Genomic DNA, 18,384 nt, shown 5'->3' with positions numbered 1-18,384 from the left:
AACGGACAATTTGGCAACAGATAGAGACAATCCCTGCCCAGTGAGGGGCTCACAGTCCAGTCGACGAGCTCACAGTGTTCTGACACACAGCGGATGCTCAAAAAATGCACCAAACTGATGGTCACAGCCTATCTTGTATAATGAAATATTAGCTATACCCTCTTTGTTATATTTTATGGTTAAAGCCAAAGAACCACATTACCTGGTGGGTATGAATGCTTTCCATCAACAATCCATTCCAGTAAGGCCTCTATTAATTCCAGGTTAACTTTCTCCATATCCATGACTGACATTGTTTTTATGACCGATTTACTAACGCCTGGAAGAAGGAGAGAGGCTAGTAAAGTGGAGTAAATTCCATGAAACGACTCAGCAGCTCTGTCTGTCTCAACCATCTCTCCTTCCAAAAGTCCAGGCCACCCAATAATGTCTTTTGCATCTTTTACTTGTCCCTGCGAAGCACCGAGGGCAGCCTCCTTTTCCTGTGCTGCTTCCTGCTCTGTACCAGGGAATGGAGAGGGCGAAAGAGGGAAGAAGAGGGAGAAAGACACACACCCAGACACACACGGTCTGAGGAAGGAGCCAGTTTTGAGAGAAGCCCCTCAATCCACCTTTCAACCCTCCGGCAAACATGTATTCCTGGCCCTTGTGGCACTGTTTTTTACATCGGCCTGGGGCTGGGTGGCCCTCGCCTTCTTCTACCGAGGCCCCGTAACCAACCCGTTTGCACACAGCTCTGTACTAAGCGCTTGAGGATGTGAACGCACTCAGGGGAGGGGTTGGGAGCAGAGAGGGCCGAGACCCCACTGTGTGGAACCCCACGCTTGACCACCGAGGTTAGATGGACGGGGGATCGAGCTCCGGATGGAATTTCTATTGCTAGAAGACGCCTGGTTGCCATTAGATACTTGGATGATCTTGCACCTGCCACATAAACCCACCAGATCCACCAAAATTAATTTGGGTTTCTTCCAGATTTTCAATTATTCTAAAGGAGGAAGCCAAGACAAGATTTAAAGCGGAGAAGATGTTAATCTTGGAAAATCAGTACGATCTCCCCTGCGCCTATCACAGTTAATCTTCCTTCGAAACTGGAAAAGTCTAGGTACCCTACAAAATCTCTTGCCCCCACCACTGGAATTTGAGGCCCAGCAGCAGACACTGCTGCAATATAATAATCAATTAAAAAACAAAACAAAAAAAACCACATCTATTTTTGGTATCAGTGACTTCCCAAACACCCCATTGGCTGGTGGCCCCTTCTTGGATTTTGTTTCGGGCCCAGAAATCGGGAAAACACTGAAAGCGGAAGAGAAGACCTCGCTATACACTGAAGGGGGATCTGGGAGAGGCGGGGAAAGGAGATAGCACCCTCTCTTCTCCCAAACCCCAGCTCCATCCATCCGGCTATCATCGGCCTTTTCAAAGAGGAAAGGAAAAATGAGCACCAGGCTCCTAAGGAGAAAAAAAGAGGTTTCGCCTCACAACTCCATCAAAATTTTTACATGAAAATTATAGTTTAAGAGTGAATTTTTCTGAGAGTCGATGAAATCTAGTCATTCGTTTTGCTGTGCTCCAGAAAAACAACCAAGTACAGGGTGGGCTGAAATCGCATTCCTCCCTTAGCTCAAAAAAACCCCCCAAAAACAAACCCCTTGAAGATGATGAAGAACTTATCTGCAGGCTACTGCTTATGAACGTTAGCGGCAGCAGAGGAAATTATGCCAGACCCAGAGAGAGAGCTCTAGGGTTCAATGTTTTATTTGCTCTAATGAATTAAAGGTCTTCAGAGCCAACATCAACTGAACGTGATCTGGCTGAGTGACCACAGAACTCGAATCATGGCGGGAGGTGGACGGAGGAGAAGGAAGTCGTGAGATCCTTAAAATAGGTTCAAGATTACAAAAAGAGATGTCCTTTAAGAAGTTCCCCTCCTAAACCACGTTACCTTTATAGCGAGCCATGAGCTGTTTAAAGTTTAACTGCTGATCTGGGACTGAATCCTTGACAGAGTTCTGATCCTGCAGGTGGAGGGAGAGCCTCAGGTCCTCCTCTACTTCTTCAAAGGCCGTCCTGTTGCGTCTCGCTTTGAGTTTCTCCTCTGAAGTCTGCTTCACGGAGCGCATGTACGGGCTACCGTCCTCTAACACGTACCTGAGGAAAACAAGCAACCACTGGCCATTCGCTCGGCCCTCTCCCCGACAGCCTGACCGTACAGAAGCGGGGACTACTGAACGGCCCCGCCCCTGTTTTCCTACACGTAGGGAGTGAGTTGGGCGGGTACTCTGGAACCCAGCCGGCTGGGAGACTTCGAAAACTTTTTTTTTTACAAGGTTCAAGAGAAAGTTTTAAAAAATTGAGAGGGGTAGGAAGAGCCACATTTCAAGGCAACTGACTGATGGTGGCGACCCGTCTGCGCTTCTGTCCGTACAGGCAATTGGGCCGGATGTGGCCAGGCTAAGAGAAGAAGGTGGGAGAAGTCTCAGGCAGGGTGGTCTGTCCTCCCTCAGCTCTGAGGGTTGGCAGGGGACACAACATTGGGCCACTTCCCTGTGGCCCAAACAACTACACATAATGATAATATTAATAATATCGACGGTCTTTGTTAAGCGCTTACTATGTGCCGAGCACTGTTCTAAGCGCTGGGGTAGATATAAGGTAATGAGGTTGTCCCACGTGGGGCTCGCAGTCTTCATCCCCATTTTACAGATGAGGGAACGGAGGCACAGAGAAGTTAAGTGGCTTGCCCAAGGTCACATAGCAGACAAGTGGCGGAGCGGGGATTAGAACCCACATCCTTTGACTCCCAAGCCCGGGCTCTTTCCGCTAAGCCACGCTGCTTCTCATCCCAGCTGCTCACACATGCACTCAGGCAGTCAGTTGTACTTATTGAGTGCTTACCACGTGAACTGCACTGTATTAAGCACTCGGGAAAATATAGTATAATGACATTCCCGGCCCACCAAGAGTTTATGGTCTGCCCCACCCCTCCAGATGGGAGGCCTGGGGGTTCTTCAGATTTGTTTGGATGTTTGTCCCCAGAGTCACTTAACTTCTCTGTGCCTCAGTTCCCTCATCTGTAAAATGGGGATTAAGACCAGGATCCCTCTGTGGGGCAGGGACTGTGTCCAACCTCATGACCTTGTATCTATCCCGGCGCTTAGAACAGTGCCTGGCATATAGTAAGCGCTTAACAAATACCACTATTATTATTACTGTTATCATTAGAGTTCCAGAACGCGAATGCAATGGGGGTGGGCCGGTTCTATCTGGAGGACTCAAATACACGTCTAAAAACAGCAAATTGGAGTCCTGTGACTGTTATTTACGTAGAGCCACTTACAACCAATTAAGAATCGCCGCTACAGAGTAAGGGGACGGCAATCCGTCACCAGTCTGGCAAAAGGTTCTGGTTCGACTTTACATCCTTCAGAATGAGGAAAGGAGAATTACTTTCCACAATCTAAAAAATGGCCATCGAAGAATGAAAAACCCTGCTTTTGTTTATGCTCTGGAGAGTGCTGTGATGTGTTTCTTACTTAGTCACAGCAAGGGCATCTTCCAGGAAAAACTGATCAACAGGAAATGTTCGACCTGCAAGACAAAAAAGGAGGATGTAAAGAAGGGCCAGTGGGCAGGAAGGGAGGCGAGGAGACAGGGTGTGTGGGCCAGGGAAGACGAAAAGATTTTCAGGCTAACGCCGTTTCTTTTTTCACTTTTCTGGAAGAGTAATTTCTTTCGTAGGAATTCCTAATTACTCAAAGAATGGACTCTGGTAGTAAACAGGTCATTCCTTCTATGAACTTGCTGCCAAAACTCTACCTGAACGTCAATCGATCAACTGTATTTTTTAAGTGCTTACTGTGGGGGAATACAATATAACAGATTTGGTAGACATGTTGACCGCTCACGAGGAGCTTTTGGTCTAGAGGGGAAGACAAACGTTCATATAAATAAATTATGGACACGTATATAAGTCCTGTGGGGCTGAGGATGGGGTGAGCAGAAGGGGCAGATTCACGTGCAAGGCTGATGCAGAAGGGAGAGGAAGTAGGGGAAATGACGGCTTTTTCAGAGAGGGACTTCATTTCTCCTATTACTTCTTGCCAATATAAACAGAACACCCAAATTTTATATTGGTTTCTTGTTTCATAGGAGGAGAAACAGAATCCCAAAGAATTCTTCCCCACAAATCACACAGTGATATCTTGGTAAAACTAAGAACAGTTACCAGGTCTTCTATCTTTTAATTGTCCTTTTTTTTTTTTGGTATTTAATGATGTGCCAGGCACCCGTGTTAAGTGCTGGAGTAGACACGAGCTGTCCAACGCAGGGCTCACAGTCTTAATCCCCATTTCACAGATGAGGTAACTGAGGCCCAGAGAAGTGAAGTGATTCGCCCAAGGTCACACAGCAGACAAGAACTGGAGCCAGGATTAGAACCCAGGTCCTCTGACTTCCCAGACACTGCTCTTTCCACTAGGCCGTGTTGCTTCCTATTTAAATAAAGGGAACCAGGCAGCCTCAAATTGCATTTTGGCTCAGGTCACAGAAACGAATACAGTCTTCCACCCTATAAGAAGCAGCGTGGCTCAGTGGAAAGAGCACGGGCTTTGAAGTCAGAGGTCATGAGTTCGAATCCCAGCTCTGCCACTTGTCAGCTGTGTGACTGTGGGCAAGTCACTTCACTTCTCTGTGCCTCAGTTCCCTCATCTGTAAAATGGGGATTAAGACTGTGAGCCCCACGTAGGACAACCTCATTCCCCTGTATCTACCCCAGCACTTAGAACAGTGCTCTGCACATAGTAAGCGATTAACAAAGACCGTCAATATTATTATTATTAAGTCTGCTCTAATTCGGTTTAGAGTAGCATTTTTAATAGTACATTAAAAAGGGGACGAAGCATTGTACACCCTAACGGAGACTGCAAGCCATAGTTATGAAATTCAAAAGAGGTAGCAAAAAAGTGAGATTAGGCACCCGACAATTTTAGAAAGTGATGCTTCAACTGCAGTTCTCATTAAGAACCAGAAGTCCATGCAACTAGAACAAGATCCTCTAGATTCTACGCTTGCTGTGGGCAGGGAACAGGTCTGCTAACTCTGTCGTACTGTATTCTCTCAAGTGTTTAGTATAGTGCTCTGCACCTAGTAAGTGCTCAGTAAATTCATTCAATCATATTTAGTGAGCGCTTACTGTGTGCAGGGCACTGTACTAAGCACTTGGTGGAGTAAAATACAACAATAAACACTTTCCTTGCCCATACAATTGACTGATTGAATCCTCCTCTCTCCCACCGCTCCAGTTTATTCCTTCACTCCGCTGCCCGGCTCATCTTCCTGCAGAAACGCTCTGGGCCTATCACTCCCCTTCTTAAAAAACTCCAGTGGTTGCCCATCGACCTCTGCACGAAACAAAAACTTCTCACTCTGGGCTTGAAGGCTCTCCATCACCTTGCCCCCTCCTACCTCTCCTCCCTTGTCTCTTTCTACTCCCCTCCCCGCACGCTCCGCTCCTCCGCCGCCCACCCCCTCGCCGTCCCCCGTTCTCGCCTATCCCGCCGTCGACCCCCGGGCCACGTCCTCCCGCGGTCCCGGAACGCCCTCCCTCCTCACCTCCGCCAAACTGATTGTCTTCCCCTCTTCAAAACCCTACTTAGAGCTCACCTCCTCCAAGAGGCCTTCCCAGACTGAGCTCCCCTTTTCCCTCTGCTCCCTCTACCCCCCCTTCACCTCTCCTCAGCTAAGCCCTCTTTTCCACCCTTTCCCTCCTCTCCGCACTGTACTCGTCCACTCAACTGTATATCTTTTCATTATCCTATTTATTTTGTTAATGAGATGTACATTACCTTGATTCTATTTATTTGCTATTGTTTTAATGAGATGTTCATCCCCTCGATTCTATTTATTACTATTGTTCTTGTCTGTCCGTCTCCCCCGATTAGACCGTAAGCCCGTCAGAGGGCAGGGATTGTCTCTATCTGTTACCGATTTGTACATTCCAAGCACTTAGTACAGTGCTCTGCACATAGTAAGCGCTCAATAAATACTATTTATTGAATGAATAAATGAATGAAAAGCACTATGGTGTAGTGGAAAGAACACAGGTCTGGGAGTCAGAAGTTCAAGGGTTCTAATCCCGGCTCTGCCACTTGTTTACTGTGTGACCTTGGGCAAGTCACTTCACTTCTCTGGGTCTCCGTTACCTCATCTGTAAAACGAGGATTGAGAGTGGGAGCCCCAGTGGGACAAGAACTTGGTCCGACCCAATTTGTTTGTAACCACCCCAGTGCCTAGCACAGTCCTGGCCATGGTAAGCACTTAATAATACTAATAATAGTGGTATTTGATAAGCATTTACTGTGTGCCAAAGTACTGGGGTGGACTTAAGCAAATGGGGTTGACACAGGCCCTGTCCCACATGGGGCTTCACTGTCTCAATCCCCATTTGACAGATGAGGTACCCGAGGCCCAGAGAAGCAAAGTGAATTACCCAAGGTCACACAGCAGTCAAGTGCTGGAGCCGGGGCGGAGCCCATGACCTTCTGACTCCTAGGCCCACGCTCTAGCCACTAAGCCACACTGTTTCCCACCACGATTATTATTATTACTGATTGATTGGAGCATCATTTTAAAACATTTTCGTCATGCGAGTGCTAGGTGCTGCCCATTTTCCTCACCTGGAATGTTAATGACGGGGCAGAAGTTGAAGTATTCCGAGAACAGCTCCGCATTCAGGGTGGCACTCATTAGAATAACACGAAGATCTGGTTTCTGCGCTATTATGTCCTTCAAAACCAGCAGCAAAAAGTCACTGTGGGAAACAAACAGGAGACTTAGAATGTCGTACAAGTCTGTTCCCTCTTTTGAGTTTCCATTTGCTTTTTCTCGCTTCCTTTCCTTTTCTGCCCTCTCGGCTCCTCACCGCTGCACCTCGGACCAGCTGGACGGCCCTTGGCAAGCTCGGAGTTTTCCTTCCACCCCGACTCCTTTCAGAAAGGTTGATTTACTGAATCTTGGCTCTGCTTGGACACCTTATATCACACCCTCACAACAGGCACGCTACTGTATTTAGTACAGAACCAGCTGAAAACAGCCCCAGACCGAATGGCCAAACCGATGCTAAATGAAGTGGAATCCAAGTTCTCTGTGGGTTGGGCTGGGTCCTCACTTGCTTTATGTGATGCTCCACAGAGCACTGGGTGTACAGGAAATATTAAATAAAGAATACATATACAGCCCTCCGTCACACTCAAAGATGATGCCAGTGACGGGGAAATTCATCAATGGGTCGTGGGTCTTCCTGAAAAGGCCAATGCGGGCTGCCCAATCGGGACTACACGGCACACACACAAAACTGTCATCTGTTGTGCTGTTGTGTTTGTTGCCGTTTTCGTTTTCGCCCCTGCCTTACGATCTTCTCAAAGTTTCCGGTCCAGAGAGCTGCTCCGTTTCTTGACTGTGCTGTGCCACGCCGCTGCAAGTTCAGCTGAGACACAGTACGAGGTGAGGCTACATTTTCATGCATCCGCCAGTTAATCAATCAGTCGTATTGGTCAGGCATCTAATGGGTGTGTAAAACGGAGATACCCCTTGAAATGTTTCCTCTGTCCCTCTTGATTGTGGTTGCCTGAATTTCAGCTCTATATAGAGCAGCTGTTTGGGTAGGTCCACCACCCTCCATCCTCCTCTCAGATCCCATCCAGGACAGCTAAACTGAGGGGAAGCATGGCTTCCATGCTAGGAGACTGACTTCCTTCCAGGTCTTCATTGTTTGAGATCCCGTCTCACCATTCGACGTTGACGGTGGCCCATAAGTGACGCTGATGGAACCGCTCAAGGAGACGCAAGGGGCATCCGTGAGAAGTCCAATCATCGCTCACGTGGAGAAGGTTGAAGAGCACCGCAGCTCCCACAGACCTTCCATTTAGCCCAGAGTCTAATACAATTTCCCCGAGAATGGGCCCGGCCTTTTGGAATCTATTTTCTACTTCCTTGTCTATCACGGCACTTTCGGTCAGTGGGCTGCCCAAGTAGTAGAATTCTCTTATGGCATTTCGTTCTGTCCTGACAGTGATGGTCTTTGGTTGGGTGCATAATTTCCCTGGGATGGGCTGATACATTCATTCAATCATATTTATTGAGCACTTACTATGTGCAGAGCACTGTACTAAGCGCTTGGAATGTACAATTCGGCAACAGACAGAGACGATCCCTGCCCAGTGACGGGCTCACAGTCTAATCTACATTTACTTAACTTCTCTTCAAACTTATCAGTCCACAGTGCCCTTGCGTGCGTTTTTGGGAGGGAGCCACTAGGGCACAGTCATCGACACAAAACAATTCTTCCAAGATTGTCCCTAGACTTTGGATGACGCATGTAGGAAGCAGCGTGGCTCGGTGGAAAGAGCCAGAGGTCATGGGTTCGAATCCCGGCTCTGCCACTTGTCAGCTGTGTGACTGTGGGCAAGTCACTTCACTTCTCGGTGCCTCAGTGACCTCATCTGTAAAATGGGGATGAAGACCGGGAGCCTCACGTGGGACAACCCGATTACCCTGTATCTACCCCAGCGCTTAGAACAGTGCTCTGCACATAGTAAGCGCTTAACAAATACCAACATTATTATTATTATTATTATTATTGTTATGTAGCCTGTTGAAGAGTTTCCCAGAGGAATGGAAGCATATTCTAACACCAGACCTGGTCCCTTATTGCATCTTCCAGCATGGCTGCGTAGAATAAATTGAACGGGAAGTAAAGAATAGATACTATCTGATGGTGGTGCTAGTTGGCCTTTAAGACTGAACAAATAGCCAACCTAATATTTTCAGGCCACTTCACCTTCAGACCAGGATTTGAATTCTACCTCAGATTCTATACAACAAAGTACTATCGCTAGCATTCTGAAACCAGTCTGAAAGCGGGTTACCATGCTTTCGACTCACCCATCATTCAGGGGTGTTTACTGAGGGTTCTATTTATCTCGATTCTATTTATCTCGATTCTATTTATTGCCATTGTTCTTGTCTGTCTGTCTGTCTCCCCCAAGTAGACCGTAAGCCTGTCAAAGGGCAGGGACTGACTCTATCTGTTACCGATTTGTACATTCCAAGCGCTTAGTACAGTGCTATGCACATAGTAAGCGCTCAATAAATACTATTGAATGAATGAAAGAACACTGCACTGGGGCCTGAGGAGAATTCAAAGGAAGGAGGAGATATGAGATACGGTCCCTGACTTCAAAGATTTATGCTCTAATATGGGGAGTCAAAACAAACCTAAAAATATATACAAAGTCATTCAAGAAGCCAAAACGAATGGACACACACACAAACACATAGACACTCTCCCCTCAGCACCCCCAACCATCACAGAGATCCAAGCGAGCGCCGGATAACTGCCAAGGGAGGGAGAGCGCAAAGAAGGGACAGGACGACGGAGCAGGCCGGTGGACCGCGGTAAAACGGCCATCGACTTTTTACCTTTCTTCTGTCCTTTCGTGAACTTCGTCCACTATAATGTGGGTGACTCCCTGTAGAGCCGTGTCACCTTCTAGCCTTCTCAGCAGGACTCCAGCAGTGCAGTATAAAAGTCTCGTGGCGGAAGACTTAACGAAAAAGTGAGGATGCGGGGGAGGTGTTCAGTAGGGTTAAGAAACAAAAACAGCTCGGCTAATAAGCACATCTGAACTGTGGGGCGAGATGTCCCGTTGGCTAACCACAGACTTTTTCTGGTTCTCGGCAGAAGAAGTGAAAGCTTCCCTACCTCACATTACAACAATCTTAGGGATCACTAGGGAAGAGTTTTAAATGAGAACCTGTGTGAAAGCGATCCGTTATTAAACTGACCCTTTAATCAAGAGACCTAAGGCAAGCACGAGAGCATCTCATTAGTCCTTAAGTCATTTGAGGGGCTATTTCACCCCTATGCACAATCTTATTTTTAGACTGTTACATTACCACCGATGCCAACAAACTAAATGACCCCCCCGAGAGGAAATTAAAAAAATACACGTACTGCCATTTTCACTCCTTTCTTGCAACTTCTAGGGGTTTGGGGCAAAGCTGATGTCTCTCCATAGCGCTTGCCAACTGCCGGTATATTTTACTGAAGCTTTTTTGAGCATGCTGCCCAGCTGGGTAATAGACACTCCTTCGATGTTTCTATTTCCCACAACCCACACTCTCTCACTGTGGATATTTCTCCCCAGTCCCTCGGAGAAGCGCCAAATCTGCGCTCGGCAAAGCTTTGGCTACTAAGGGCACACTCAGAACTAAAATCTCCGAGACAGGAGCCCAACATACAGACCTTGACGCTTTCTAACCGGATCTGGTATCCAACCGTGAGACCGACCCTCTCCGCCCTCTCTTTGGCCACACGCTCGGCTACAGAGATGGCGGAAATCCGGCGAGGTTGGGTGCAGATGATGTTGGCTACTTTCTCGGGCGGCCCCTTCAGGGTTTCGTCCAGGATGAACTGAGGGATCTGGGTGGTCTTCCCGCATCTGCGTGTCGTAATCAAAACTAAAATTAGTTGGCAGCAGCGTGGCCTAGTTTTTTTTTTTTAATGATATCTGTATACAAGCTAATCAGGTTGGACACAGTTCACGTCCCTCAGTCTTCATTTCCATTTTATAGATGAGATAACTGGGGCAGAGGGAAGTTAAGTGACTTGGCCGAGGTCACGCAGCAGATGGGTGGCAGAGCCGGGATTAGAACCATGTCTTTCTGAGTCCCAAGCCCACGCGCTATCCACTAGACCACATTGCCTTTAGTGGAAAGAGCACAGACCTGGGAGTCAGAGGACCTGGGTTCTAGTCCTGGCTCCTCCCCTTACCTTTCCTGTGACCTTGGCAAGTCACTTAACTTCTCTGTGCTTCAGTTTCCTTGGCTGTAAAAAAAAAAAATTGAGGATTTAATACTTGTTCCCCTTCCTACTTTGACTCTGAGCTCCATTTGGGGCAGGGACTGGGTCAGATCTGATTAACCTGTATCCACACCAGCACTTAACACAGTTCTTACTAGTGCTTAACACATACCATAAGGTACACAATAAGCTCCCAATACGGCTGAATACCATAATAACGTTAATGGATAATAATAATGGTGTTTTTAAGCGCTTACTCTGTGCCAAGCACTGTTTTAAGTGCTGGGATAACTACAATCTAATCAGGTAGGACACAGTCCCTGTCCCACATGGGGCTTACAGTCTTAATCCCCATTTTACAGATGAGGGAACTGAGGCATAGAGAAGTTAAGTGACTTGCCCAAGGTCATATAGCACAAAGCCGGGATTAGAACCCAGATCCACATGGGAGAAAGAAATAGAGCTGATAATGTCGCAGCACCATTTTATTTACAGTGTATCGGAGGCAAAGAATGTGTTTCCACTGTACTTTCCCAAGCAATGACTATTGTGCATTTCGTCCAGTGAGAGTGTTCAATAAATGCCTTTACTAGAACAGCGCCTGGCACAGAGTAAGCACTTAAATACCATAATTATTATTATTGCTATTACATCTATTAGTAACCATCTGTTGGCATTACAACTCTTGCTTAAAAATGTCTCCCCACCACCACCACCTTCTGAAATTTACTTCTGTGGATAAGGGGGCTAAGGATAGGGGATTGTCACTTATATCCCATTACAATAGCCTCTGGGCCCCAAGGAGAATTCCCTATCCCAGGCATAAACGAAATCAAGCTCCAGGTTCTTTTCTGCTAGGCAGACACCAACAACAACCAGGTCGGTGTAAAAGGTGGCTCCGTCCTCTGCCTGTAAGACAAATCAGTCCTCTGTTGGAAAAGTAGGGAATTTTAAAGATGAAATCCCACCACGGTCCTGAAATCATATCCTAAGATAATTCCCTCTATAGTCAAGTGAGGTAGGAAAAAGGCAGAGTGCTACAAAACAGCAGGGGAGCACAAGCCTCGGAGTCAGAGGACCTGGGTTCTAATCCTGGATCCACCCCGTCTGCTGTGTGACCTTGGGCAAGTCACTTCACTGGGCCTCAGTTACTTCATCTGTAAAACGGGGTTTAAAACTGAGCCCCACGTGGGGCAGAGACTGTGTCCAACCTGATTAGCTTCCATCTACTGCAGCACCTAGTACAGTGCCTAGCACAGAGTAAGCACTTAAATACAAACCCGAAATGACCTTTCCCCACCCCCAACCCGGTCTCACCGAAGGGAAAAGTAATGTCTCATGATCTACGTTAGTCTAATCGTTCCCGCTCGAGGCCCGGAAGGATATTCGAGAGCCTCTGACGACTCTCAGGCTAAAGAGACTTAAGTGGCAGTCTGGTCCAAGAGCGCTTTACGTCAATAAGGGGAAACGGCCCAGAAGCGGGTCTCATTCATTCATTCAATAGTATTTATTGAGCACTTACTATGCGCAGAACACTGTACTAAGCGCTTGGGATGTACAAATCGTTAACAGATAGAGACGGTCCCTGCCCTCTGACGGGCTTACGGTCTAATCGGGGGAGACGGACAGACGAGAACGATGGCGATAAATAGAATCGAGGGGAAGAACATCTCATTAAAACAATAGCAAATAAATAGAATCAAGGTGATGTACATCTCATTAACAAAATAAATAGGGTGATGAAGATATATACGGTCTCAACCCCAGATGCTTCTTCCGGGGGGCGGTCTTTCGAGGGCCCCAGACCTAAAAGTCACAGGTGGGTTGTAGCGAACTAACAGGGCACTCTTGGGGTGCCCTCTAGAGTGGAGTCTCAAGGAAGACCCGGTCCCAGTTGTAGAGAGCTGTGGACAGTCAGGGTCCTGGTGTCACAACTGGACACGTGACCTCAAAAGTGACCGGAGATGTCACTGTCATCAGCACTGAGAACTGTCTGCTGGCGTTGCCAAGAAATATCTGCAAAGCACACACTTCATCTAAGTGCTTTTTGGTTCAATTGACCCGGATGGACTCCGATATTATTTTCTGGTTTCATATCAGATGATGATAATAATAGGGATGGTACTTGAGAAATGTTTTCTATGTGCCAAGTACTGTTCTAAGCACTGAGTTAGATACAAGATAATTAGGTTGGACACAGTCCCTGTCCCAAGGGGGCTCACAATCTTAATCCCCATTTTCCAGATGAGGTGACTGAGGCACTGAGAAGTTAAGCGACTCGCCCACGGTCACACAGCAGGCATGTGACGGAGCCAGGATTAGAACCCAGGATCTCTGACTTCCAAGCCCGTGCTCCTTCCATTAGACCTTGCTGCTTCTGTGGGTCACCAAGGCCCAAACCACACTGGGACTATTCCAAGTCCCAGTCCCACTGGCAACTTCAACTGGGACTATTTCACGTTCTTACCCAGTCATTCCACTCACGACAAGCACCTGCCGCTTGCTCAGCAAATCGAGAATGGTGCCTCTCTCTTCCCATGCGGGGAGTGACTGTCTTTCTTGCAAGATTGACTGGAATTGCCTGGAAGCCTAGAATAACAACAGTTAGTTTCACGATCAGGCTGCCTGCCATCACTTTCCCCAGAGCACTGACAACATGCAGATGGAAACGGTTTCCTCTTCCGGGGATTTTTTTCCCTCTTTCCCCTTCATCAACCGCAGAATATCACAGTCTCTCTCATGAAAGTTGTGCGGCAAGAGTTGTAACGTGCCTTCGACCCGAAGGATGGAACTTCTGCGGCTATTTCCTCCTAAGAAATTGGCATCTGCTATCTAGTGGTCACTGTCCTATCCAGTGGATTGTAAAACTTTACCCTATTCCTGATTTACTTGCTCTCTAAAAGATGATACTAAAAGGGTAGTTTACCCCCAGCGATCACAGCCCACAATAGCTTCTTATTATTCTTATCATCATCATCATCATCACAGTATCTGTCAAGCGCTTACAATGGGCCAAGCACTTTTCAAAGCGCTGGGGTAGATAACGAGTTAATTAGGTTGGATACATTCCCTGTCCCACAATCTAAGTAGGAGGGAGAACAGACACTGAATCCCCATTTTTCAGTGGAGGAAACTGTCGTCCTGAAAGTGACTAGCCCAATATAATACAGCAGACAAGTGGCAGAGCCGGGATTAGAATCCAGGTCCTTCTGACTCCCAAGCCCGTTCTCTATCCATTAGGCCATTTTGCATCCCGTAGCTGACAGTAACAGACACCCATTATTACTTGGACTATTTAAAGGAGGTCAGTTATCAAAAGTCCAATTTTCCAAGGGAGAAAGAAAAGACCAGAGAGAGGGAGAGAGAAATACTTGTTTGGGGATGACTGGAAAATTACTACACATAGAAAACTCTGTAAAAAAGAAACAAGAAAACTTAGATGTTGCAAGTCCAAGTCTTATTAACAGTGCTTGGCACGTAATAAGTGCTTAACAAATTTATTATTATTATTACCCGTTCTCCTCCTAAGTTGGGCCAGTTCGTGTCCTGTAACATTATTAAAGGGCTACAATCTCTAACCAATCAGTGGTATTTATCCGGTGCTTACTGTGTGCAGGGCATTGGGCTAAGCCCTTGGGAAAGTACGATGTAACAGAGTTGGCAGACACGTTCCTCACCCGCAACGAGCTTACTGTCTAGAAGTCTAGGTGTCCAGATGTCTGGCTGACACCTTTTCTTCCGAAAGAAAATAAATCTAAAGGGCAGCAAGGGGAAGAGGAGGAAGACAAAGCTGCAATGACTAGTAACCGTTCTCAATACCAGAACTGCAGCCAAATGAGCAGGCCCCCGCTCGGTTTGACGGAGACACGATGGCGATGTCGAATACGTATCTGGCTACAGTCACGTCTAGCGGGCAACATTTCCTCTCTTGAGAGTAAGACAAACTTAACGGCCTACAGTTCCCGCTCACTATCCTCCCACTGGGCTGCCGCTCTCCAACCAAACCCATTAGTAATGTTATCCATTTGGAACCATGCCACCGTGACACACACCTCTTCTGGGTGTGCTTTCAACTCTGAATGCAACTGAGAAATTATCATTCAGTGAATTCCCAAACTCTCAAAGGTTCAGGCAACAAACGTGTCTGTCCCCAGATGGCAGGAAAGCTTGGGTCAGACAGATGACCTGGCAAGGCACCCTCTAAAGATGCTTCGGGCAACTTTCAAAGACTTTCCAGCCCATACATTCCTGTTCGTTTCCCCGGGACAGTTTCTAGGGAGAGAGGTGGTTGCGAGCAAGCTGAGGCTAGAGTTTCAACAATTCCCCTCACTGCCCTGGAAGTAGAACAAACCACTGCTAAGTGCTGCTAGAATAAGTTCCACATTGGCTTTCTTCAAGTCCTTAAAAATCCCCTCTCGACTGGAAGGTCACTGTGGGCAGGGAATGTGTCCATTTAGTGTTATACTGCACTCTCCCAAGTGCTCAGCATAGTGCTCTACAAATGATAAATGCTCAACAGATACGACTGACCTTCCTTCCAACACTCTTGTCCCACTTTATGCCACAATTCAGAACGTCTAGCCTACAAACCACAGTGACTCCTTTCCACACCTCACTCATTTCTTATTCCTGCCCCCCTCTTTCTTCTTCCTACTTGTTTCGCTTTCCCCCAGCCTCCCTTCCCATTCCTCTCTTCCTTGTCACTTCCACTCTAATAATAATAATGTTGGTATTTGTTAGGCGCTTATTATGTGCACAGCACTGTTCTAAGCGCTGGGGTAGATACAGGGTAATCAGGTTGTCCCACGTGAGGCTCAAAGTCTTAATCCCCATTTTACAGATGAGGTAACTGAGGCGCAGAGAAGTTAAGTGACTTGCCCACAGTCACACAGCCGGCGAGTGGTGGAGCTGGGATTCAAACCCATGACCTCTGACTCCCAAGACCGGGCTCTTTCCACTGAGCTACGCTGATTCTCTAGGAGTGTATTGTCGACACCGAATGCCCCAGCTGCCTCTCCAACTCTCTAGCTGGCCCCTTCAAATGGGTTTTGGTCCTTCCATCCCACAAGTCAACCATAGGAGAGTAATAGGTCCCGAGAGCTTCAGGGCAATGCTGGCTCTAGTGGACCTGGGCGTCAATCTCAGCTCCCACCTGACGACCTGGGGAAGACCGCCTAACCTTATTTGGTCCCCGATCTATATTAACTCATTAGGGTGGGGAAACAACTTCAAAATAATGATACAATGCTCCGTAAATAAGCAAGGACCTGTGGCAATACAATGATGTTTAAAAGGTAATCTGCGTAGAGTATCCGGCTTCTGCAGAGTCGTCCGGTAACTTATATACTCTCTAATTCATCCCACAGCTGATTTCACTGACAACTTTATTTGCCAAGGCGGTGCGGATTAGTGCTGTGGCTTGTGGGCAAACAAAATAAGGCACAGTGAGGATAAGCGACTCGGGGTCATGGCGAATCAAAAATCCAGTGGCAAAGAAAGTCCAAAACCTGGGGGGTCTCAGCCAACGCTTATCTTTCGGGCCCGGCTGCCCATTCTCTTTGACCGTGTCCTACCTGTTTGATCCGAAACTGCTTGCAGATTTTAGCATTCTCAACATGGACAGATTTGGCTGACCAGTCATTTCTCCTGGAAGTCTTCTTCTTGAGGTTCACGTAGCTTTCGTTCTCCACCATCACAGGTCCTGGACCTTCATCCTCATCTTCCTCCTCCTCGGGTTCCGACTCTTTCTTGACTTTAAAGACAGAAAGAAATGTTAAGAACTATCTCCTTCTTAATGAGAAGAAAAATACCCTCAAAGAATACAAATCGACTCACGAGGGGAAATTTTATTGTTGCGATATTAACTCCGCACGGTCCTTATCCCACCTTCCTCCTTCCATAAAATAAGGTGAACGAGAGTTTTTATCACATAGGTCTTTAAGCATTGATGGGGCTCAATTAAACCTAATAACTCAAAATTTTAGTACCAGCAGGGGTAAACAAGGCTTGATCGTTTACGGATATTGTATCAGCTGTTTGGGAAGAAAAAAGGAAAATTTCTGAAGTCCAGATGGACACATTCGATAGTTTTTTTGGTGAATATGCTTCTAAGGGATTTCCCATAAAATCAGAAATTTATTCAAACATTAGAAATATTCATCTCCACTTTCTCAAAAGATCTGAAGCCTATTAATTCAGATAAACTGATCTGTAGGGTGAATTCAGGAAATACTTTTGGGGAAAACCATTTGAGGTTTCTGTACCAAAGGCCACAAAGCTGGTTTCTCAAACCCAGCCTTCAAAGGGTAGCAAAAAGTAAACCCATTTTGCTCACGGATCCAACGTGGCAAGGAAAACTAAATGTCTTGTCCAAGATGAGGTAACAAAAGTCAATGGAAGACCTGGGAAAATGTATCAATTGTCATCAAAGCCACTGCTCTACGGATTCCCAAAGAACGGTACATCTGATACTTCACGTACCTTCCAGCACCCGATTTGAAACAAAGGAACTCTGGGGAACCACCGGTTTGCGACTCGCTGCTACGCTCATTTTGGGAACTGTTGACACAAGGTTGACAGGAGGAAGGCTGTACTTGTGATGGGTATTTGTTAGTAACTTAACTATTTCAGATTCATCCTCTAAAATCGTTATCAAGGAATAAACGACCGGTTCCGAAGTCTCTGCCAGCATCAGGGCCTTTTCGTAGAGGAACTCGGAAATGTGTAAACGGCAAGCCAGAGGTAGGTTCTCGTCGGTAGAGTAAAATGCCACAAGGGGAGCCTGGAAGGGGTATTTGCTGTTCTTAGAAAAGCGAATTTCAAGCTCGTATAAAAAGGAGGTATCGCCATTCGGCCTAAGATGTGCATCATCTACAAAGCCGTCCGCTCTCCTTGCTGGTTGCTTCCGGGGCGTTTCGTGCTTGAATTTGCATTTTGATCCAAATCTGCAACTGCCTTGAAGGTAAAATTTACAGATTTCACCTGACACTTGCTTGGCCACGTCTTTGGCACTCTCCCTTTGCTTTGACTTGCTGAGTTTATTTGTTAGATACCCCAGTTCCAATCCAACTGTCCACACTCGGTTCTGAATCCTTTCTACAAATTTTTCCCCGCAGATGGACTGGAGAGCCAACGCCTCTTCCCGTCTCTGTTCCAGACACTCGGCCTGATTAACACAGATGGCTGCCTCAGGGATCTTCATCCTCTCTGCATATCTTTCCGAAAAGCATTGCGACAGCAGGTGCTCCAACGATGCGCCAACGTCGCCGTCGCAGGACTTCAGGGCTGCTTGGCAGCGTTCGGCATCGAAACCGTATCTAGAGGACAGAACGCGGCACGGAAACTTGAGAGAAATGACTTCTGTAAAATCAGATTGCTGTAAATGCATTCAGTCCCTTCGACTGAAGGGGAGAAGGGGAGGAGAAAGAAGGAAATACAGACAATTATTTTCCCCACCCTCTCCACAAAGCCTTACTGAAGGCACATCTCCTCCAAGAGGCCTTCCCTGACTAAGCCGT

General features: G+C 46.9%; 1 protein-coding gene across 2 annotated transcripts in view; it reads right to left on the bottom strand.

The window, feature by feature from the left end:
• Positions 1-18,384, bottom strand: part of DHX57 (DExH-box helicase 57) — a 58,799-nt gene that overhangs the window by 26,941 nt on the left and 13,474 nt on the right. For both annotated transcript variants that reach the window (XM_029061844.2, XM_029061845.2), the window contains exons 5-13: positions 17,348-18,183; positions 16,441-16,619; positions 13,335-13,456; positions 10,310-10,505; positions 9,484-9,608; positions 6,681-6,814; positions 3,540-3,594; positions 1,949-2,154; positions 203-319 (exon numbers count right to left, since the gene is read on the bottom strand). In XM_029061844.2, the coding sequence (XP_028917677.1) occupies positions 203-319; positions 1,949-2,154; positions 3,540-3,594; positions 6,681-6,814; positions 9,484-9,608; positions 10,310-10,505; positions 13,335-13,456; positions 16,441-16,619; positions 17,348-18,183 (1,970 nt within the window). The remainder of the gene's footprint in view (positions 1-202; positions 320-1,948; positions 2,155-3,539; positions 3,595-6,680; positions 6,815-9,483; positions 9,609-10,309; positions 10,506-13,334; positions 13,457-16,440; positions 16,620-17,347; positions 18,184-18,384) is intronic.

The sequence above is a fragment of the Ornithorhynchus anatinus genome, chromosome 1 (assembly GCF_004115215.2).
Source record: "Ornithorhynchus anatinus isolate Pmale09 chromosome 1, mOrnAna1.pri.v4, whole genome shotgun sequence".
Lineage (NCBI taxonomy): Eukaryota > Metazoa > Chordata > Mammalia > Monotremata > Ornithorhynchidae > Ornithorhynchus > Ornithorhynchus anatinus.
The sequence above is the reverse complement of the archived record's forward strand: the minus strand, read 5'-3'. Positions and strand labels throughout refer to the sequence as shown.